Genomic DNA, 23,758 nt, shown 5'->3' with positions numbered 1-23,758 from the left:
TTATTAAAGCTATTTCATCTTACTGTACGTGAATACTCGTAAAATAGTAATTATCAGTATTATAATTCTCTGTCATGGCACTGCCATGATAGGATATTTTATACCTTGCTTTCCTTAATTTGACTAAAAATAATAATTGTAATATCGATTTTCCTGTTGTTAACGTTTAAGCATTGAAATAAAACTAGAATCAAAAGCTCATTTAAAACTATTCAAGTATCAAGAATTAGTATTTTATCAAAAGCATACGTAATATCAATTTATGAAACCACATTGGAACTTCGTTACTTGATTTGAAGTAATACAAATTCAGATATACTACATAATTGATATCTATGTCTTACGTTTGGATACGGCTTACTTAATCTATTCAATTTAGATTAGTACAGATTCAGTAGTATGCATCATTATATATATAAAATTAGTTATTCTGATTTACTGAAGCAGGGCATTAAATATTGTTAACAAAATATTTTATGTCCATCAGATTGACTGTACAGTACGGTTAACTAGCCTATCGACGATACTCTACTAGGGAATTCTCTGACTCTACCCTAAGCAAGTAGGATGAGAATTTTTGTATTAGACTGCTAATATTACTCTATTAATCGACTGCCAGAAAATGGTAAAAGAAACATAAGAAATTGACGAGAATTGAACGAATGGCTAATTACGTTTGCCTTAATAACAGTATGGTGCGAACAAATTCTCCTGAAATTGATCATCACGACATCGATCAACACCGACCAACTGGCCGCTTGCTTTCTTATATTTCTATTCTTTTACTAATCTTATTCAATCATCTCATTTCTTTTTTTGAAAGAGGCACTTTACGCAATCGTGATATATAGTAGGACCCTTTACCGTATCAATCATTATCTTATATATTACGTTAGTAGATCAATTCAATAGTCACTGAAAATTAATGTTTATCACGTTTTCATCATCTTTTGCCTTGGTAATATTTTAGACTTAAAAGTAAGAAAATTTTGATAGAGCTGAGTATGTCCTATCAGTTTTGGAGAAATGGAAGAAGAATTAACCTTAATTAAAGAAGGTTTGATAAATAATAAACAATCATTACTAGTTTTAGCTTATACTGTAACGATGCGATTCTTAGTGTGACATTGAAGTAGGATTCCTTGTTTGACTATTACACTACGACGATTACTTTCGACAACTAGCCTCTAAATTATCATTATTTGATTTGATTTATTTCGACATGGTAGAGAAAAAGCTCTTACAATCTGTGGTAGATGATTATTTCAAATTCGATATAACTTTGCTATCAGACGTCATTGAAAGAATGGAAGGCAATGAAATTGTTTGCCCAGTCTGTTTAAAATAGGAGTCATATTGGTTTTATTTCGCCGCATAATTGCACACGAGGCCGTATTAAATATCCTATCAGTAATATCATGTCGTATGATTTCTTTAGATCTCGACTGTTACAAAATAAACGCATAATCTTTTACAGCGATGGCGTTCGCTCAGATATCTAGGAAGTGTAAGCGCTTGTTAAATTAATCCTCTAGCAATACGACTCTGTATAGATATAAACACTTACATAGTGTGATGGTATTAGCCTGGGTTATACTAAAAACAAATTGAAGATTCTTTTAATATGCATAAGTAAGCCTCATTTCGATATCGTCATGCTTTATCATGAAGGAAATTTCAAGTAATAAAATGGAAAGTAAATTGTTGAATTTATTCTATCATTTCTATTTGCAATCAGCCATATTGACATGCCTAATTGACACTGTTTATAAGTGGTAAAATCTAGGCAACAATTATAAAACCATTTGTTACCCCGTACCGTTACAAATTTTACCCAAACTTGCATGGAAAGGTACGATTATTGCATTCAGTTGACAATATCTATTCAGCTTATTGATTGAATATACCTGTCAGTTGCTCATGGTAATCATAATTTTCAGAGCTATGTAAAAACAACTATTAAACTTTAATATAAATCTCTCTTACGTAGACAATGAATAATGATATTTATACAGCAATTCCGTAAACATAGTTAGATGATTCAAAAGTTAACAAAATGCTATTTAAGTAATATTATCTACCATTATTGATTAAAAAATCTTCCATATCTTCGCGCCCTTCCTATACGCTTGTGTTCTTATCTTAATTGAATGTCTTAATACATGTACAGTATACTCTTCCATGCCCTATCAGTCACTCAATTTGCCTCTAATTGCACTTACTAAATGAAATTTTAATTTACTTTAGATTCTTTCTATCGATAAAGTTTCTAACCTTGTATATCTCTATCTAGTTTTGGTATATCAATTGCGCGGTGGTTGATAGTAAATATGATTAGAATATCATATTAGTTCAGGAGACCGTCTTCTCTGCCATCAACTAACTATTGAATCAAGTCTAATAACAAGTGGCAAGTAATGAAGTGATAAACCAATCCTGCAAAAACAACGCCAATGTACTAATTGTTCAGGTACATTATGTAATTATGGGATCTTACGCTAAATAATATATACTTCAGAGTGGATCATGATGTTATCGGCATTAAAATAACTCGAATAATAATATCAGCAAATATAAAAGGCTTATTGTTGGACAATACTGGATTATTAGCAATTTGATTTTAATATGTGAATTTTCTATCGACTATAAAAAGATTGAGGATGTCAAAAATTTGCTAAAATTGTATATTTTTTTAATGAAGAAATTAGTACGAACGCTTGGGTCTACCGTCAAATTTGCCCTCTCTAACATCTACCTAAAGTACAACACTCAATGCAGACAATTTCTCAATCGTCAGGAGGTAGTAATGAACACTAGTTTCCCATAGACAAAATTTAAACCAAACCTTATTTAAAAATCTGTTAATTTATAGTCAAAATAAACAAACATTAATTATCAGTTTATCAAAAATATCATAAAACTAGGCAATTATCGATCAAAGTATGTATAACGTCCTAGATAACGGTATTTTTAAAGAATATCGAAGCATACTATTTGGCGACAATAAAATAGTATGTGCATATCTGTATTTTTGGTGTGTTCATTAAAGTATAGCGTGTGGTGATATATAATCAATGCAATAAAATATTGCCTTAAGCATGATAATCGATGTTGCTTTCCATCCTTGTGAATAATGAACACAAATGTGAGGTTTCTAAGCTTATTGCAGTCCATATTATGCTGCTTGAGAATTTAGCGAAGGACAAATAGAAGAATTCCTTATTTGCAATATTACTCAGAGTAACTCTTGTAATTTCCTTGCGATGTTACAACAAAGGTAGTCACGGTTTCATTCATGGTCAATCCTGATATATAGCTTAGAACAAGTAAAATTCCAATTGATGGCTAACGATGATGACGCCGGTATTGCACAGTAAACCAGCTAAGAATGTATGTCGAAGTTGTACAAAATGCACGCTTTAGAGATTCCATTGAAATTAATTATTCATGCTCTGTCACTAACAACTCTGGATTACTAGGAAGACGCCCATTTCTATCAATGGCAATGATACTGCATAGGTGTGCGTTAAGATTCGTTCAGATAATGACAAAGTACACTACTATCCCGATTATCTGAACGAATCATTTAAAATGTGTGCCGCCAATATTAGGCAAATATCAATAGGTGTACTGTAAGGCTTTTACATCGGATTTCGGATCGGTCGAGCTGAATTAAACTTCAGACTAGATAAAGATTCCCTCAGATGATCGGGATAATGTACTTGATGGGACGAGGGAACAGCCATAAAGCATTTTAAGCATCTGATCAAGACTCCATTCTCATATATTGATATTTATTGGTATATCCAGCGCCAACCTGGCCGTTATGGCTGTCCGCAATGGGCGCTACAGTGTACAGTGTACAGTACGCACTTTAGAAGGAACGAAAGTACTGTACTACAGTGAATTCATTCTCCTGCAGAAACAGCCCCTCTGATTTCTGGCGTTTCCATAGAAACAGAACTTCGTTTGTATACGTAGCTAATCAAGCAATATCGTCCACTTCATTTAACTGCAGCACTAAGTTTATAGTAAAAGTAAAAGATCGCAGATTGTTAACCAATTCAGGAAATAAATTCAATTGGACGCTTCCATTACAATTTTTTAATTTATCCTTGAAATCAAATTGTCGACTATCCATTGGTAGGTACCATGAGTAAAAACTCGCGTGTCAAGGTTGTCGTCCGAAGCAAACCGACGGCCAACTTTGCTCATGAATTCATGAAAATAGAACCAGATCATAAGGTAATATTTGCGATTCTTCAAATCTTAATTAAAATCACAGCACTAACTATAGGGCTACTCTAACTCTTGTGTACATCAGGCACTTGACAAATTTTTTCAGTAGAAATCAATTTTATGATAACATACAATATCCCTAAATTTTTCTTCAATATCGTCATTCCTTTTGCATTTAATACCGTCCTACGGCCAATGGTATTAACTGGAATGATTTCAATTTTATTAATTACAATATTCCATCAATTGATAACTTAATTAATGAAATAATCATCGTGACTGGAATATGAATCGTAACGTAGGATACTGTTATAAATAGTCAATTCTTATGCTTGAAAATCCCAACGATTGCATATCTACCACATTTTCTAATTGAAGGCCAGTACAGTCAGTTAGACATCACTTACTTTCAGTCACAGTAATCAAACAATCATTCTGCTCTAGTAGTTAACAGATACTCAATATATATACTATTCAATAAGACTCTGTGTTACCTTATAGAGTTTTCAAAGAAGCAATGCTATTATGCCTATACTTACGATTTCCGCCATACTTACAACGTATTAAATTGAATAGACTATAGATTATCGCCTTGGCATGAATTAAAATCATAAAAGAAACTTAGCAACCATTTAATTTTACGCCATACTCAAGCCGAGTTATTCAATCTTATTAAAGTATAAGTATTAATCCTTTTGTGATTTCTTCAGACTATAGTGCTTCACGATGAGAAGGCTACAGACAATTCTTTCATTAACAACAAGGTCCATGGTAAGTTATGCGAATTTATAAATCGACTAAATTTAGCTTTTGGGGATAAAACATGAAGTAAATATGATAACGACCACCCAACTTTATGAATCCACTTCAGACTCTATCCAAATTTCTAGTACTGTACTACGTATGACTCTTTGATTTAATGTAGCGCCTACACTTTTAATTCAAGTTCAGATTAATTAGTTGGTCAAATTTTCCATAATTATGCATACTAGCAGAGATACACTTAACTTTGATCTCACGACTTGCTCAACTCGTAATTTGACGTCATCATTCTCCTTATCGATTAGATTGGACATTTAATGTGGATAAAGTACTACACAATGCAAGCCAAGAAGCCGTTTATGATGAATGTGGCAAAGACACAGTTTCAAAAGCTTTAAATGGATATAACTGTAAGTCAGGCTATTTTGCTAATTTCTACTTTATGAGTAAATAGAAGCACTAATTTTGCATATTTTATCTTAGCAACTATTTTTGCATATGGACAAACTGGAGCTGGTAAGACATTTACTATCACTGGCACAACAGAAAACTACAAAAATCGTGGCATTATACCTAGAGCTATTGCCCAGGTAAGAACCCGTTATCATACAACTAATTACTAGCATAATTTATATTTATAAAGATCAAGAAGCTTTTTTAAGTATCTCTAAAAATGTTGTATAAAAATCTTTATCTAAACAGTTAATCTCATTAATATTATATTATCTCTCTAAGATCTTTCAACATGTTAAAGAACATACTGACACTGCCTATAATATTAGGTAATAGCAATAACATTTAATCTATGTAATTTCATGCATCCAAAGTGCTTACTAAAGTGCTGTATATCATGTTACAATTGATTCTATAACCTATTTATTTATTATATGAAGCACAAAGCTAAACAACTGATATATTATTGAATGAGTTCTAAAAGCTAAACTTTTTTATTTTCTTCAATAAAACACCTACAGCGCCTCGTATTTAGAAATTTATAACGAAACAATGTTTGACCTGCTTTCAACTTTACCGGAACAAAAGTTGTATCAACATGAGCAATTACAGCCTATGTCGGTGGTAGAGGTAATGTGCTGTTTACGTACTTTCTTTATGCTCTATTTTCATTCCAAATAATGTAGTAATAACTTTCATCGTAAAAACACTAGGATCCAAACGGATCGACTTCAGTCAAAGGTCTACGAGTACAATGTATTACATCTGAAGAGGAAGCATTAAATTTGTTATTTGAGGTTGGAGACACAGTAACTAGCTATAGTATTATTTTAACTTGACGGCTATTTGATCAATGTAATATATTCGAAAAATAGGGAGAAACAAACAGAGTTATCGCATCTCATGCTTTAAACAAAAGCTCATCTCGTTCGCACTGCATCTTTACCGTTTACATTGAGGTTAGTATGTGTGATATTTTCTATAGAAAAAATAATCAGATATGATGTTGGCATTTATATTTATTTTTCATTTTTATCCGCTATAGTCACGTTCAAGAGTCGATTCTATGGCTAAGGTAATATCCTCCAAACTCCATTTTGTTGATTTAGCCGGTTCAGAAAGGCTTGGAAAGACAGGGGTATGTAATTATAAAGCGTCCTATTTTTAAACACTACAGACCGAAAATAATTAATGCCAGATTTACTAGAAATTCAATATTCATCTGATTAAGAAATTAACATAAAATTGAAATGTAGAATAAATATCTCATGTTAGTTGATACGATAACATCATCCCCATGCAGCAATATAAAGTCGCTTTCTATATCTATATTTTAATTTTACAGTCAAGAGGAGATACCCAAAAGGAAGCTGTCTACATCAATAAATCTTTAACGTTCCTCGAACAGGTATTTTGTTGATTTATTAGCATTTTATGTAACTAAAACAAACATATAAAATTTGGATACTTTATGTGTTATAGGTCATCATTGCATTAGCGGACAAGAAAAGGGAACATATACCATATCGTCAATCCAAACTTACCCATGTTTTAAAGGATTCAATTGGTATAATATTATAATCTAGAGTGAATATTTCAAATTGTCATGCCTTACTGATATTAAATTCAATATTTGTAGGTGGTAAATGCAATACGCTAATGATTGCTAATATTTGGGGCGAATCAAGCCAGATTGAGGAAACTGTAAGTATTATAGTCGACTATACAGTAATCACATTACACTGCACTAGTCTAGCAGTAAGTACAGTTGTATTCAATCTCAAATTAATGTATTTCTGAAATCTTTATCCTTGCAGTCTTCGACACTACGCTTTGCAGCCAGAGTTATGTGTGTACCGAGCGAGCCAGCATTAAATATCCACTACGACGCAGCGGTAAGTTTTGAAATTTTCTCTAAATATTATTTACAATTAAAGAACATCTAAATGAAGGTTTAATAATTGGGTAAATAATTACTTTTTGAGCATTAATTTGCTTTTATTTTTCCAATAGCAATTGATTTTGCAATATGAAAAAGAAATCAAGGCATTAAAGCTAGAATTAGCTATGCATAGCACCTTAGTAAGTTATAGAAACATTCACTTACATATAAGGACATTTCTCTTAATAGAATTGTTTTTTACTTTATTACATATTTCAATTTTTTAATCCTTAGGCTAATCGTGGAAAAATCAGTTACGATCCAATATCAGAACTTCGCTTACAAGAAATTCGACGAGAAGTTCGTGCATTTCTTTCTGGTCAACTAGAAACAATTGAGGTACAAAATTGATTTATCAAAACAAGCTGTATTAGATAATACTTGTTTAAGTAGCTTATAACTAATAAATAGACGATAATTTAAATTTTATTAAGTACTATGTATGTACAGTCGTGCATATTAAAATTTACCCTACTCATATTGAATATCTATTTTAGATTGAGAGTGTGCGGCAAGTTAAGGCTGTTTTCCAAGAATTTAAAAATCAAATGAGGTAAAAATTTTTTCTCATAATGAAACTTAACTTTTAAATCATTTATGTCTACTAATTAAATCCCCTTCGTATCAGTTTAAGTATTTATTAGTCCTTTTTAATTCTTATTCTAAGCTTATCGAGGAATGATTATAACGGCAGAACTACTGGAAAATTAGGTGGATCAGCTTATGATTTGCCAGTCGTTAGGCCAAAGGTAAATCGGCGACGCTTTTTAGTAACTGCTCTATTAAAAACAATTTTGAAGAAATTGACTAATCTACTGTTGATGTCTGGGTGGTATCAATATATAGAGTAACACGATATCGGTTGTTGATGACCGTCGTGAAGTAGGCGAAAACGAAGGTCAAGGCTTTGGAGTTGGTGTAGTAAGTAGCATAGCTACTTAAAATGTTATAGTCTGGTGCTATACAGATGAATAAAACTTAATATGATAGACACAGCACGTAATAATTTATTACGTTGTAACTTATGATAGGTTACTCAAGATGGCAAATTATCACCGGCAGGAAGAAAAAGCAAGTTCAAGCGATATAAAGATCGAATAGGGTAAAGTTCTTGCTACAATAACGATTTGAGAGCTAAAGCTAAGAGTACTATGCACAATAATAACAGGCATTAGCAGATCCGGTTTTAATGTTGTATAATTTCAAAACAATATCAACATTTTAGCTCTCCACCTAAAACTGGCAGCTCTGACACATCATCTGTCACTTCGATGAATCTAGCTGATCCGAATGCACACCGTGTTGCAAGTGCTACCCATACAGAAGCTCGCGAGGCCTCAGAACATGCTCAACACCCATTAACTTATCATCCAACCCAACATAATGAAAGATCGCAACTGCAACAGCAGCTGGAACATCAGCATCTGGGTAGTGCTCATTCTCATACCCACTCTCATGCTCATTCTCACGCCCTTTTAGACCATCATGTGCATCATCATAATCAACATGCTGGTGATCTCCATTCGCCCTCGATCCATCATCATTCTTATGGCCATCATCATAACGTTCAATCCCATCCTAATCTTCCGCCATTAACTCCAACACAAGATCCGTATCCGGTACGGGATGAAATTCTGCATGTTGCAGAACAAACTATTATTGCGCCCAGGTATATTTTTATTTATAAAAACTGATTTGCTAGTATCTACAGGTATATTGGCGAATTAGCTTACTACAATTATACCATATTTCTGTCTTTTGGATTTTATTAAACTTTATACTTATTTCCTTTATCCATTGTAACTATTTTGTAGCACACCTCCTACTAAGCAAGAGGCTTTCGAAATATTTAAACAAGATAGAGGAGCTGAAATATTTAAAATTTTAAATGACAATAAAGGTTAGGAAATAAGACTGCCTAACTCTTGGTCTGATTATTATTAGTAAAAGATGTTACTGATCGATCATCCTTTTAAACTATCGAGAATCATATACTTATTCTAATTTCATACTCTTTCTATCATTCATTGCCATCTTCAAAACATGAGTAGATATAGTAAAACAAAAGAAGAAAGCAATCAAAGACTTAACCTATTCTGTTAATGCTAATAAGCGCCATATTGATCAGGTTAGGATTCAAGAATATAAAATGCCCATGATATTGCTAAAAGTAGCAATACGTTTAATATAAAAATTCTTTGGATAACCTTAGCTTAGACGTCTTTATTCAAGATCTAACGAGGCATAAGATCTTTACTTTATTTGTAATCCAATAAGAACCGACACTAACAATAATTTTGATGAACTTTAATGATCTTTAGGTCAGAAATCTATTAGATGAGAAAAGAAGCGAGACGGAAACTAATGGTGAATTACTAACCGAATCTGGAGAGCCTATTATTGACGAAGAAGAATTTTCATATTTAAAAGACTTAAAGGATGTAAGACATAGCAAAATAATTATATGGTCTATTTTTTAGTGGGATTACGCAAATTGTGTAGGCAAAATTTATACAACTGACCAGTAATTGCGTGAATGGTAATACTTGCTTATTTGCTTCATGATTCGAAAAATTGACATTTATCTAAATGTGCCACTTAATGACTGCAAATGTATCCTTATTGTATTTTTTTGGAGTTAAAGATAATTAAACTTATCTTGGCTTTAAATTTCTCTAGTCAAAAGCAAAATATCGAAAAGATTATGAAACACTACGAGACAAAAAAGCCGAACTAGATTATTGCCAAAAGATACTTGATCAATGCCGTCAACGATTAGTGCATGATTTCGATGAATGGTATTCTGACACCTATTTACCTTCTGATGAGCATATTAACAGCTTAGCTACACCAGATAAACCTAATGCTCATATTGCCATGGCCATTGCGGTATGTCGACTATGAAAGTTTTATAATTTCTACTGGAAGGCATGCGTTTTAATCATCTTATCGTACAATAAATAATTAGATCGAAGATGATCAAGAAAAATTCGAAAGGTTAAAATTAGACTTACTTCAGGTAAATCAGCAGCTAATTCGTGTAAATGTTTTCCTAATACATAAATTAAGTTTATAATATTCAAAAATTATAATAAACTATAAAACTCGTAGCAAATAGAATCAAGCTTCCTATTTCATAAGTGTTGTTAAAATTTTCTCTCTTCTCTTGAACGTTAACAGCAAGAAAATACTGATTCCGCTGCATTCTATAATGCTCGCATAAGAACAGAGCATAGGGTAAATAACTAAATCATGTTTTAAATTCCTTACAAATTTGTCAGACTATTTCTTACATATTTTTGACTACTATAATTTTTTGCCACCAATTCTTAGTTTTTCTACGGCAAAACTGGCGATATGCAGAAGAAAAAAGCAGGCCTAGTGACAGCTACCATTAAGAATAAGCCAACTTCGGTGTTGCCGGTCCGCTAATTTATCCTCCATATATCATATTATCCAATTTTGATATAAAACAAAATTAACTCATTTGAAGAACGTGAAAGCCTCATTACTTTCCAACGCAAACTACTTGGAAAAACTATCTACAAAATGTTATTCATGGATATCCACCTTTTTCATTTTACATATATGATATTTTAAAACGAATTTATGCAAATATTTCTTGATATATCATTTATAAGTCAAATAAGCTACTCATAACAACTGAAATAATTTGATTTTTGCGTTTGTTTCGACTCCGAGTCAATAATCTTTCAAATTGGTAAAGATTACATTACTATAACAACTTAAGCGACATCATCCCTACTTGGTGTATATATATGAGTATATATCAGTATATCTAATTCTATATACAAATATATCTTTTTAGCGGATGTGATTCTTTACTTAACAAGCGTGTCTTACTCGAACTCTAAATTTTCCGTGATCAATATATTAATATTTGAATCATTATTGTACAATAAATAATTGAAAAATAATAAATAATTATGATACCAAATAATGATTAAACTGCAATTCTTTTCAGAAGCTTAATGAGATTAGTAAAGTAGATTTGTGTTCTGATATTTCTGCAAGTCTTTGTTTATATACTGCACATTGTTATCAGATTAGCTTTCACCTATATAAATTTCTATCATCATAATGAAATAATATTATAAGAGTATTTCATTTTTGCTAGTAATTCTCTGAGATAATGTTGCTTTATGCTTGTCATGACATTTAAGCTGAATTATCTAACCCTAGGCCTACTAATTGTAGGGTAACTCAATGAGTCGATTGCTCTTAAACACTAATCGATTTCAAAAGGCAAGATTATAATTATAGAAAATCTTGCTAATCCTAATTAACCCATAATAGCAAAATGCTGATAAAGCAAAACAGAATCAATTAAATTATATCGTCTCCTATAATAATATCGATAATAATATCCGGAAATTTCCCGTTCACAAGCAACAAGTTTCTACCTTTATATGCTGCGAGGGTTGGATATTATCAACGTTGTTAGTTTACTTTGTTTACTTGAGCTGCAGTGATAACCAGGTACTATAAAAGTTGCTATATTACAACGACTACGTAAGTTACAATTATTATACAAATTGTTACTTCTAACGACTACGTGACAGGAACTTCTTCAAATGAGAATTCAGCCATCCGAAGGTATGATGTTGCTAGTTTACCGAATGTGTAAGCTATTTTAGCTTCAATCATCGATAATGCCTTGATACTTTTATTATTACCGTATTTCGATGAGAAGATATTCTGTGTGGTAGTCACCGACACTTTAAAAATTTGAAAATCATGATTACATCAACCTGGTAATTAATCAGTGCTATTTATAGCGATGTTCTATGGTCAAAATTGATTTACATAGTCAATGAAATTTGCCTATGATATACCTAATTTAGTACGTGTCGCACGTACGTAATATCGAGTATATTTACTCAATATAGCGCGTGATCCACGTGCATCCAGGCATATAGATTAATACGATAGCCGATGGAAAAAGCGATGATTATGGATAAGAGCAAGTTGATGACCGACTAAAGAGCTTTTGGCTCATTCTTATGCTATAATTTTAAGTAAATATCTGCCCATTCTAGATGTTGTGAATATCAATTTCAGGATAAATGCCACTTTCAATACTACACTCTATCACTGTAACTGCTAGTAATTATTTATATAGAATATAAACTCTACCCGCTAACAAGCAATCCGTAGGAAATCATGGCTTCATTTGGATTAAAAATCAATCAATTTATTGCTGCGTAATAGGATTCTCTCCACAATAATATTCTACATTGATATGGTCGAAACTATGGTCGTCTGGCATGAAATATTTGATCGATTGTGCTTGGCAGAAAATTTTAATTAACCGAAGAAACTGAAGAATACTATTCATGAAAGAGTGCTCACGATAGTAGACAATTACTTTAAATTAGAAGATAACAACTTTAGATACAACGTGAGTTAGGCGCTATTTACAATACTATAACATTGCAATAATAGATGCCGTAATAGATTACATAATAAAATATTAACCAATTTTAATGGAGTCTACATGACGGGAAATAAGATTTTACTACATTAAAACGCTGTTTTGTTATCATTCAATGCCATCGTGATCAACAACACTATAATGGAAATAGGTGCAAAAATATCATACAGAATCATTTCAAGTTGTTAGAGTAAACTACAACATCCCTTTGCCTTATAGCTTTAAACTAGTTTCAGATCAATTTTAAATTGTAAGTTATAAACACAAGTGAAAAGGACATAATGGCCAGACATGGAGAATAATAAATTATTTAGGGAAAGGGATAAGGAATAAAGGAGAGCAATTTGCCTAAGGGATGTTCCATCTCAAAAGAATAGCTAGTAAATCGTGTTAATATTGTTAACACCATGCTCGTAACCTTTCACAAAATAACGATACAATAGTAACCTTAACTAATCTAAAAAATGACATTCCAGCGTTACTTCAACCACCAATCACCAATTTCCCTACCATGTGATGTCCACTTATGTCAATAAAATAATGCTAACAAAGGTATATTGCAACGAATTAAACGCCAGCTTACTAGCATGGGTATTAATCTCCTCCCCATTCGCTCAGAATGGAAGTTCATTTATTTAATTTGTTTCATCTTTTCCTTATCTAAATAACTTTATTTTATCTAGAGCTAAATTTATTCGTTATCTTGTAGTAAAATAATTTATTTCAACATTAAAATTAATAAATCTTACCTAATTTAAATGATATTTCCGTGATTACCATGATTCATGAATCAAGTATGAACTAACTTAGTTCATTAGTCAACTTACCTTACGGCTGATATGTTAAAGAGGTCAAAAATAGCCAAATCTGTTGATGATCATTTCAATAAACTATTCAAATCATAATAATAATAGAAAGAATGCCATTTGTTAAACTGAGTAATTAGTTCATTTTAATTGATGCCTAACTAAAACTGAATTGATTAATTTCTTTAATTCTATATTTATTTCAGTTGTTTTAACTAGGGATTGATTGATGATTGTAACTAGTTAAAGTATTGATTACAAAAACACCATTTACTATTATCCGTAACTTAACATCGCAGAAAACCCTGCTTTCCTCAAACATCTTACTACTGTTTAGTGTAGAATTCTAGCTCGAAGATTTTAAAAACAAGGCGATAAAGTTCACAAGATTTTGTTCAACATTATTCTGTGGCTTTTAAAGGTTCTCATTATCGATTGGGCATATAGCTACTACGCCAGTAATCGACCGTATTTTTTATTACCGCTAAATCATTGATTAGCGGTTTATAAAAGCGTAATCAATATATTGGCTAACGTTTTCGCCTCCTTCGTTTCAAAAAATCTCATCATTTGTTGGAAACAGTTAAAGGCTACCAAGACATTAGAATTCATTACTGGATCTCAGAATTCTTGCTTACGGGCTACGATAGTTGATGAAAGTACAATTTTGTTTATCTCTTAAAGTCCAGCTTTTACGGTGAAAAAGAAAGGTGGATAAAACAAGCAGATTACAACGTGTTAAAAAGACCACTTAATGCTTATCTAACCATTTTCTGTTGAAAAAAATTAACGTATTAATAAAATTATAGAACTATATCAACGAAGAACTCTTTTATAGAACATTTTCATGGCATAAGGCTATTTTCCCATTTCTTATTTGGATAGAGAAAATTTTTTCACGGAAAATCAATCTTATTTTCAATTTTGGATATTCTGCCCTAATCCGTAATATTGCTTCTCTGGACCATTCTTATATTTTAACTGCTAAAAGTCAAATTATTCAATTATTCAGGCTTCGCGAGCTTGATTATTTTATTCTTAGCAGTTATTTTAAGAGTTATTGCCAAAATTCTAATTAAAAAGGAGAGCTAATTATTTTATAAGATAGTCAATTTATCTAAAATGTCTATCGATACGAGATCGGATGCTGAATCCATCGTAAGTAAATACAGTAGCATTGATACTCTGAATAGCGATGAAAGTTGTGAGCCTCAAGAATGTCAGTATCTTGAGTCGGAATGGTCGCGCTTAACCAGCTTATTGCAGTCATTGCAAGGTCAAGAGGTTCATCGTTACCTCCAACGAGTTTTAAAAAAGAAAGAAATTAGATCAATTAGAGCATTAAGTCAACTTCTACCAGCACATCGATTTCCAACAGCAGGCATTATTCACTGTGTCCGTTGCCATCACGAGTATTATCCGGCACATCAAACGCCTAAAAGTTGCCAACTGTATCATTCGCCACGTTTAGTCGATATCGTAGCTCAAGATCAAACAGGCACAACCTTCCTGTGTCATGGATGTAATCAAAAATTCTACTTAAAAGATATCTGGAAATTCACTAAAGAGCACCAAAGTTTAGCAGGTTATTGCTTTCAAGGTTATCATACCGATGATGCTTTTAGTGTTCAGTATCGGCCACTCGGCATAGCCAAGACATGCCAAGATAACGGATGCATTGAATTTTATATATAATTCAACATAATGCCTAACTTTTGGTTACCTAAGCATGAGCTTATTATTGCTGCTTTATGAAATAATCAGTAATTAATTTAAATGATGAGGCTCTACTTAAGAGTAAGATATTAATATTATCCGTAGAGCTGATTTCTTGCAATGGAAGAACCTCTTTAGTTTTCTGTGACGATTGATTGATTTAGCCAAGTTTTATTAAACACTAGCAAACAAGGGTAATACAGTATTCTAAGGCTCATGATTATTTTTGCTTATCTTTGTAATGCTATTATTGTAAATAATACTGATGCAGTTATGAAGACCTAGCCTTACCTCACTTGCTAGCTTTATACGAATTTAAAAAGTATATTTATGATACTGTTGTTATTTTTTTACGTCGGTAATATTTTTGCTTATTTAAGGCAAACATATATAAAGTAAAGAACAATCAGTTTAGGGATAAAAAAATTAACTTGATTCTACCAACAATGCTGTCAAAGTTGACTGTTACCGACGTATAGAACAATCATTTAAATATGTTTTTTTCAAGCTGAATAGGAAGTAAATGACTTGCACAATCTTTGGTCATTTATTATTTAATATCCATCTGTTCCTGGACAAATACTAGATACAAATGAATTTAGCAGTGATAAAAATTTATAGAGTTACCGTAAATTTAATCTATCATATAATTAAGAATTATTTTTTATCATTAAATAATTGATAATTTAATGAGGGTCGAACATCAAGTTATGAGAGATTTTCAATTTTGATAACGACTTTATTTGTTGAATAAACAAATGCGGCACAATTTATAACTTATTCTATGAGACTACCAGCTCTACTCTTGATTCAGAATTACCGATGAAAAATTATATGGGGTAGTGCGTAGTGAAAAATCAATATCTTGCAAATATTGCTAATATTTCTACTTAATTGAGAAACCTATGGTATTTTTAGTTAACTAAGTTATTTCGAGATAAATGATCGACTTTAAATCGATTTCAATATCATTAGTATCGACAATAATGTTGCGATGGAGTTTCGACTATGAAGCATAAAATTGACTATATTGACATCGATAATTTTTATATACCCTTTATATCAATCTAGAATTTAGCTTTGTGCAGTTCATAAACTTCACCGATAGCGTAGAAATATAGCTTAAAGATCTTTAATTACTTTGCGTAATGCCTAGTCATCGATTTAGATAATGCAATATGATCATGGATATCAAATTAATTAATCAGATGACTTAACTACTTGGTAACATTCTACGACAATTATTGTAGATTCTTTGTCGTATTTTCATGGATTCTGTAATTTTATTAGAATCCTACAATGGCTGATATGGTAGAGTGTACTATTGTTTTTTTTATTAGAATCCTACAATGACTGATATGGTAGAGTGTACTATCGTTTTTGATTTTAAAGTTATCGAAGAATGTAAAAATTGTGTAATTGCTATGATAGTTGAGCAAAATAGCGATCCGCCGTGATGGTGAAATCTTCACTAGTATTGTAGTACAATACTTGTAGAGAGTAATTATATAATAAAGGGAATAGATCACTAGACGAAACACTGTTGCAAAAAACCAAGAATGTACTCATATAGCTTAATTTACGTGTAGACCAATAAAATAATATTTCTTCATAATATCAGAATAAAAATATTTCACAAAATCCTGACCTTCCTATTAATGATGATCCATTTTATGCAACATAGATCTTTTTGAACTAAATAAGTTGACGGCATGATCAATGCAATGTATGACTAATCATTGATCTTAATAAAGAACCAGTGATATAAGCATTAAATACCAATTATTAAGGTTACATCTATATTTAAGAGCATGTCAATAATGATGAAGAGCACGCAAATAGCAGCAAAGTAATCGTAGTAGCATAGCAGATTTTGTTATACTTTATGGATTTATTCGCAGAGTAGTTTTCAAGAAACAATATTGCAAGAATTTTCAGCTGAAATGACTATCATATGGTAATGTTTTTTACTTATATACTTTATAATGTAACTATAATCTATTTAGCTAAGAATAAGATATACAGTTGTAATTTCGTGTAAGAATATTGCCAATAACCTATCATAGCAGTTCTTTCCTTCATAGAAAGAAGTGAAAGACATTCGATAGAGCTCACAGATATTCTAACATTCTAAAATAATATTGCATCCCAGTATTAGTAAAATACTAAACTAGATAAGGTGATTAATAGTAAAGTTTATCACACACTGATCGAGTCCGGATGTGTAGAATAACTATAATTAGTTTTATACATAGGGAGGATAGAATAAATATATTTGTATAACGTTCCTAAAACAATACCGCATAACCGTAGGGAACGTTGGAATAGTCAATATTATTATTTTCTCGGTTTTTTGCAATTTCCGATGCGATTGTACCATTGTTTATCTATCACTTAAACCAATCAGATCCAATGATCACTAACAACTTGTTTGGAACTGTTGACATTTTAATATCATTAACATTCAGGATTAATGATATCAAGGATGATCCATCTAGTATTACATTATTTCATTGTTTATTACAGACTAATTATAAAATTGAAGGTAAACCAACTAAAATCTGATGCATCAGTTTAGTAATTTTTGATCTGCAGTGATTGAATCCTATCTTCTTCATTCTATTCTCGAAGTAAATATTTTATCTATCCCTATTTCGATTAGCATAATATCTTCTTATTTTAGTGGTCCATCCAATCAATTTCCCGCGGCTTGACCTGTAGTAGTCATTATGATTTTGAAATCTAAATATAGCATTTAGCTCTGACTCTTTCTGAATAGGATTAGGGTTCGGATTTACAAATGGAAAGAGAAGATAAAGATTGACGTTTAACTACAGAATAATTTATTAGTACTGCTATTTAAGGTTGTAAGGGACGAATCTAAAAATAATTCTTATTAATTATCAAGAATTAAGACACTTATTGCAGTATGCTGACTTCTAAATATTGATGATTACGATATTTAGAAAAACCGAAGGGTGATTATTGTAAAGGATACATTAAAGAAATTAATAATACTGATATCAAAATTTTTCCACAGATGTGATGTTATTATTACCAAGAGCCCTTTTTGGTTGACATTCACGGGATTGTACTGTCTGTAAGGGATTTGGAAATGGTATTGAAAGAGCCTGTTAAGATTTTTGTGAAACAGACATTCAGTTTTATTGATTAGACTAGCTAAAGAATTCGTTGGAGATATGAATGGAAAAATTTTGCCTATGAATAAAAAATTGAGAACTAGCAAAATTAGGTGATTGTGTCTTATTGTGCGTACGTATAATAGATATCAGTGGAAAAATTTTGCCCATGGATTAGAAGTTGAGAACTAGCAAGTTAGGTCATTGAGCCTTATTGGTGCATGTAATTATACAAGTATTTATCAGAAATTGAGAACTCGTAAAATTGGATTGTTGAGCCTTGTTGATGTCCTGTATATATATACAATTATATTAGGTGAGAGATATTAATAGATTAAAACTTTGCCTATCCATTAGAAATTGAGAACGAGCAAAATTAAGTGATCGAGCTTTGTTGATGCACAGGGACAATAGATTGGAGATATAGATGAAAAAAGCTTTACCTATAGATTAGAAATTAAGAACTAGCAAAATCAGGTGATTGAGTCTTGTTGGTGTATATGTGACATAATTCTATTTGGTAGGAGATATTAATCGATTAAAACTTTGCCTAACTATTGGAAATTGAGAAGGAGCAAAATTGAGTGATTATGCCTTGTTGATACATACGTATAATAGATTGGAGATATGAAAAGGAAAAAGTTTCGCCTATAGATTAGAAATTAAGAACTAGCAAAATGAGTTGATTGAGTCTTGTTGGTGTATATGTGACATAATTATATTTGGTTGGAGATATTAATAGATCAAAATTTTGCCTAACCATTCGAAATTGAGAACGAGCAAAATTAAGTGATCGTGCTTTGTTGATGCACAGGGACAATAGATTGGAGATATAGATGAAAAAAGCTTTACCTATAGATTAGAAATTAAGAACTAGCAAAATCAGGTGATTGAGTCTTGTTGGTGTATATGTGACATAATTCTATTTGGTAGGAGATATTAATCGATTAAAACTTTGCCTAACTATTGGAAATTGAGAAGGAGCAAAATTAAGTGATTATGCCTTGTTGATACATACGTATAATAGATTGGAGATATGAAAAGGAAAAAGTTTCGCCTATAGATTAGAAATTAAGAACTAGCAAAATGAGTTGATTGAACCTTGTTGGTATATCTAATTATGTATTGAATTAGAGATATCAATGGAATCCAATTTTGCTTATGAATTAGAAATTGAGAATTAGTAAAATTAGGTCATTGAGCCTTGTTGATGCATCTGTATTTAGGTCATTGAGTCTTGTTGATGTACTGCATATAGATCATATTAGGATTAGGGTTTCAGATATTCTTCTAGGTTGGAGCTATCAATGGAATAAAACTTTTGCTTATGAATTAGAAATTGAGAATTAGTAAAATTAGGTCATTGAGCCTTGTTGATGCATCTGTATTTAGGTCATTGAGTCTTGTTGATGTATATAGATCATATTAGGGTTAGGGTTTCAGAAATTCTTCTAGGCTGGAGCTATCAATAGAATAAAACTTTTGCCGACCTATTCAAAATTGAGAACTAGCAAAATTATGTCATTGTGCTTTGCAGGTGTATGCGTAGAATAGATGGGAGACATCAGATCGTCTTGCATTCTACGATCACTGTTCTATATAGATGCAGTACAGTATTTGCAAATTAAACCTACTACCGATTACCACATACATAGCAACAACCTTGCCCTTATTACGTTTCTTCATTTTTCATCTCTAGCTGTACAGTATTGATCTACTCAACTAGATTTATTTCCTCGCTGGAGATACTTTGAGTGATTGAATTCGAATGGAGGATTTCCGTCTCCATCATGTCGTCTGGACGTCCAGGCGTCTGCGCTCCAATACTTAATACAGTAGTTCCAGTACAGTATTAACTTACTGCACTCTGTACACGACACTGTACAGTATGGGCTATGCATTCCCACCTACCGTACTTTTGACTGTAGCGTACGATACCGTAATTCTGGTTACTACTGTCGTCTCCGAGGGCTGGCAACCTGGACACAACACCAACCACCAAGTTGAGAATCAGCCAAGATGGAGTACCTAGACGCTATCTTTCAATATTTTGGATACGACAATTTTCATGAATTCGCCTTTTGGGTAGCTAAAAACCCATACGAATTCTTAGTTTCTGGTATGCTTGATGTGTAATAGGAAATGAAATGATTGTAGTAATTGAATACGGTAAAAGAATAGTAGAGTTTGACTTGCTTGTTGGTGACGGTAGCCTCAATGGCCACCATGTCATCATGTCATCGCAAATGATCATAAGTATGGCCATTGGCCATCGCTTGATCATCTTGCTTGGCAAGCATAGATGAAAGGTTGATCATTAACTATACTACTAATACTATCATCAAGTCTAATACAGTGCTGTACATTACAAAGTGAGTTTGAAAAGTTAGAGTCGGTAGAATGGTCTGTTGTGTTAAATCACCATTGCATTTTTTTTCCAACCAACTACATCTACACCAATTTTCAACATACAGTAGACTGGATATTTTAATAGCATTAATATTGTCGATAAATCCAATTTCTTTCAGTCATGATTGTGCTAACCCCGATGTTTATCATCAGTGGAATCTTAGCTTTTTACCTTTTGAAAGCAATTGAAAAAGATGAAAAAGAGAAGAAGAAACGCGGTAACTTGCCTTTCCCTTTCATATCTTTTAATAACTGTAATCAATATTGGATGCATATTGTACACATGATTTGGAGTAAGTTACGAGAGAGCAACACATAGGCTAAGTGATTATATCGCATCGTTCATTTGCAACATTTGCTGAATGTAAAAGCTTAGCTACAATGATAGATCTTACCAATAAAATACATACTGTAAGGATCAGCTCGTTGGACTTTCTATTTTTCATTAGTTTCATGAATGTACTGAATAAATACGACTATTGTTGATTGCTATAGCTTATTGCTAAATGAATATGCATGGGTAATTTGGCAATACATACTGTTTGGATCAGGTCCTTCGACTTTTTGACTTTTTTCATAAGTTTCATAATCGCATTGAATGTTGCTTATTGCTATGGCTTATTGTTACATGAATATGCATGGGTAATTTAGGAATACCTAGTGTATGGATCAGGTCGTTCGACTTGACTTTTTTCATTAGTTTCATAATTGCATTGAATGTTGCTTATTACTACAGATTATGATCACAGCTTATTGCTATATGAAGATACCTTACATTATGAATTAAAATAGACGCATTCTAGTAATAGAAGGCAACAGAATTACGTATGGCTTACATCACATCGTTAATTTGTGGCACTTATTCGATTCAAAAGATTATACACCTGGATAGAATTCTTAAATAAAGATTAGATATAACTTTAATGGATTGTTTTATTCTATAACACAATTTTGCTATGTTAGAAAAACGGCTGCAGAACATTAAACAAGATCAAGACCAAGGCGATAAACCCAAAGAGAGTAAGTATTAGTGGTATCAGCTGTGAAGTAAATATTTTTATGGTAGCAGTAGAAATTATAGTAGCAAAGAGATACCAATTTATTAGCTGTGTTAGTATTGTGAAGTGCAATTTGTGCCAATGCGTAACATGGTTTAAGGAAGAAAAATAATTGCAATAAACTGTAAACAGCAATGACTTAGGTAGACGTACAAAATTCGACCTCTTGTACTTTTCACACTAGCTATGATAAGAAAATTCCTTCTGTTCATTAGAGAATATTATTCATGTTATTTATAAAGTCAAGATCTTCTAATTAGACATGTAGCGCTATAGCATAAATAATAACTGTGGATGTGGTAAAAATTCTTTTATATATATACACGGACTGCATAATAAATACTGATAAGTAATTAATTTCTTGGCAAATGCAGACATTGCTTTCATGCAACTGTATTCATACTGTACTACTACAGTACTTGAGGATATATTTTCCATTAGCTTAGGAATAATGCTGCAAATTAAGAAATGACCTACTGTAACTGTAATACACAGGACTGTTTAGTGGACTCATTCTGCTATTAAGTTGTTATTATTTATTACAGAGAAAAAATCCAAAAATAATGCAACTAGAAAAGGAAAGAAGTCACAGAAAGCTGATTAAAATAATTCTTAGAACACTGAAACGATAGTGTACACTACTAAGGGATTATTTTCTAACAATTATTATGCTGATGGCGGGCTCACTGCTTATAATCTGTTTATTCGTCTTTCTGGATTTTGCAATTATGCACATAGTAAACACTTTTTTATTCAATCAGTTGTATTCTTAAAGTTAATTGCCGTGCCTTGGTACTGTGCTATATAGAACTTACTTATAGTGCAATAACTACCAGATAATCAGCTTATTTTGTAATATTTTGACTGACTCTGCTCCAACACAAGTTCTTTATGCTATGATACTCTTTCAACCTTTATTGCTTAAAGGTTGATCAAAAATCTGTGTAATTAGCCTTAGTCACCATCGATTTAATTGCATTGGCTTCACAAGTATAATTATATTTCTAAGTATCTAAAATAATAAATCGTTTATTGTACAGTTAAGTGCAAAATTAAGTTACAAATTTGCTTTGAATACACTGTTGTATCTGTATCCATGTTCCCTATGATAACTGATATTTTCCATTAGGAAAGATTTAGATCATAGAATCATCATAGAAAGATTACTATATTATTAAAATGCAATCATAATGTAGAACTACCGTGCAATGTAAAACATTAATTCTGATGATGTTAACATAGAGATAAAGAGCAATTTTACTTTCTATTGGTACATTTTTAAAACTATAGTTTAATTATTTCAGTCACTCACTGTACTTAATTTACCTGGTAAATTTATTTCTTATCACATTAATCATTTTTGAATAATGCGAATTTAATCGGATGGATCCGCAAGATTTCAATTTATAGATATTGTAGCAGTATTTAGCTACCGCATAGTTGAGATGCATCTACACTTAAATGTGGAGATAGTCACTATGAATTTAATATTCTACAGTATATTAGCAAAGTAAGTATCTATATATAGCGAAACATCCAAGTCGATGCTTGCCAGTCTTGAAAACGATATTGTTTGGTGACGACAAAGTTTAGGAAATTAAATTCCATTTTCACCATCGAGATCAGTATGCCGCTTTACTTTAATAAATATATATATATATGTACCAACATTTAATCAATATGTCGTTAAAAATGGGTTGCCATAACGAGCATCGAAAAAATAATGCCCTATACGTATTGCAGTGAAAAAGTCGGTACGTCATAATTCTTGATTGAAT

The 23,758-nt window shown here is 31.8% G+C and overlaps 3 protein-coding genes across 3 annotated transcripts; all 3 read left to right on the top strand.

The window, feature by feature from the left end:
- Positions 1-4,152: 4,152 nt before the first annotated feature.
- TRIADDRAFT_30839 (uncharacterized protein) lies at positions 4,153-7,953 on the top strand (the record flags this gene model as incomplete). The annotated part of the gene is made up of 16 exons (XM_002116444.1): positions 4,153-4,245; positions 4,950-5,010; positions 5,307-5,411; positions 5,485-5,591; positions 5,737-5,783; positions 5,976-6,084; positions 6,168-6,251; positions 6,330-6,413; positions 6,500-6,592; positions 6,800-6,862; positions 6,937-7,021; positions 7,094-7,158; positions 7,272-7,349; positions 7,468-7,536; positions 7,631-7,735; positions 7,894-7,953. 16 exons carry the CDS (start codon positions 4,153-4,155, stop codon positions 7,951-7,953), a joined length of 1,308 nt encoding a protein of 435 aa, XP_002116480.1.
- Positions 7,954-14,779: 6,826 nt separating this feature from the next.
- On the top strand, positions 14,780-15,352 carry TRIADDRAFT_60437 (uncharacterized protein; the record flags this gene model as incomplete). Its single annotated transcript, XM_002116443.1, has 1 exon — positions 14,780-15,352. The coding sequence occupies one exon, from the start codon at positions 14,780-14,782 to the stop codon at positions 15,350-15,352; it is 573 nt and encodes a 190-aa protein (XP_002116479.1).
- A 5,180-nt stretch (positions 15,353-20,532) lies between these two features.
- Positions 20,533-22,092, top strand: TRIADDRAFT_60436 (uncharacterized protein; the record flags this gene model as incomplete). The annotated part of the gene is made up of 4 exons (XM_002116442.1): positions 20,533-20,632; positions 21,042-21,215; positions 21,886-21,942; positions 21,989-22,092. The coding sequence occupies 4 exons, from the start codon at positions 20,533-20,535 to the stop codon at positions 22,090-22,092; spliced, it is 435 nt and encodes a 144-aa protein (XP_002116478.1).
- Between the last annotated feature and the right edge of the window lie 1,666 nt (positions 22,093-23,758).

The sequence above is a fragment of the Trichoplax adhaerens genome, genomic scaffold (genome assembly GCF_000150275.1).
Source record: "Trichoplax adhaerens TRIADscaffold_15 genomic scaffold, whole genome shotgun sequence".
In the NCBI taxonomy this organism is placed as follows: Eukaryota; Metazoa; Placozoa; class Uniplacotomia; order Trichoplacea; family Trichoplacidae; genus Trichoplax; species Trichoplax adhaerens.
The sequence above is the reverse complement of the archived record's forward strand: the minus strand, read 5'-3'. Positions and strand labels throughout refer to the sequence as shown.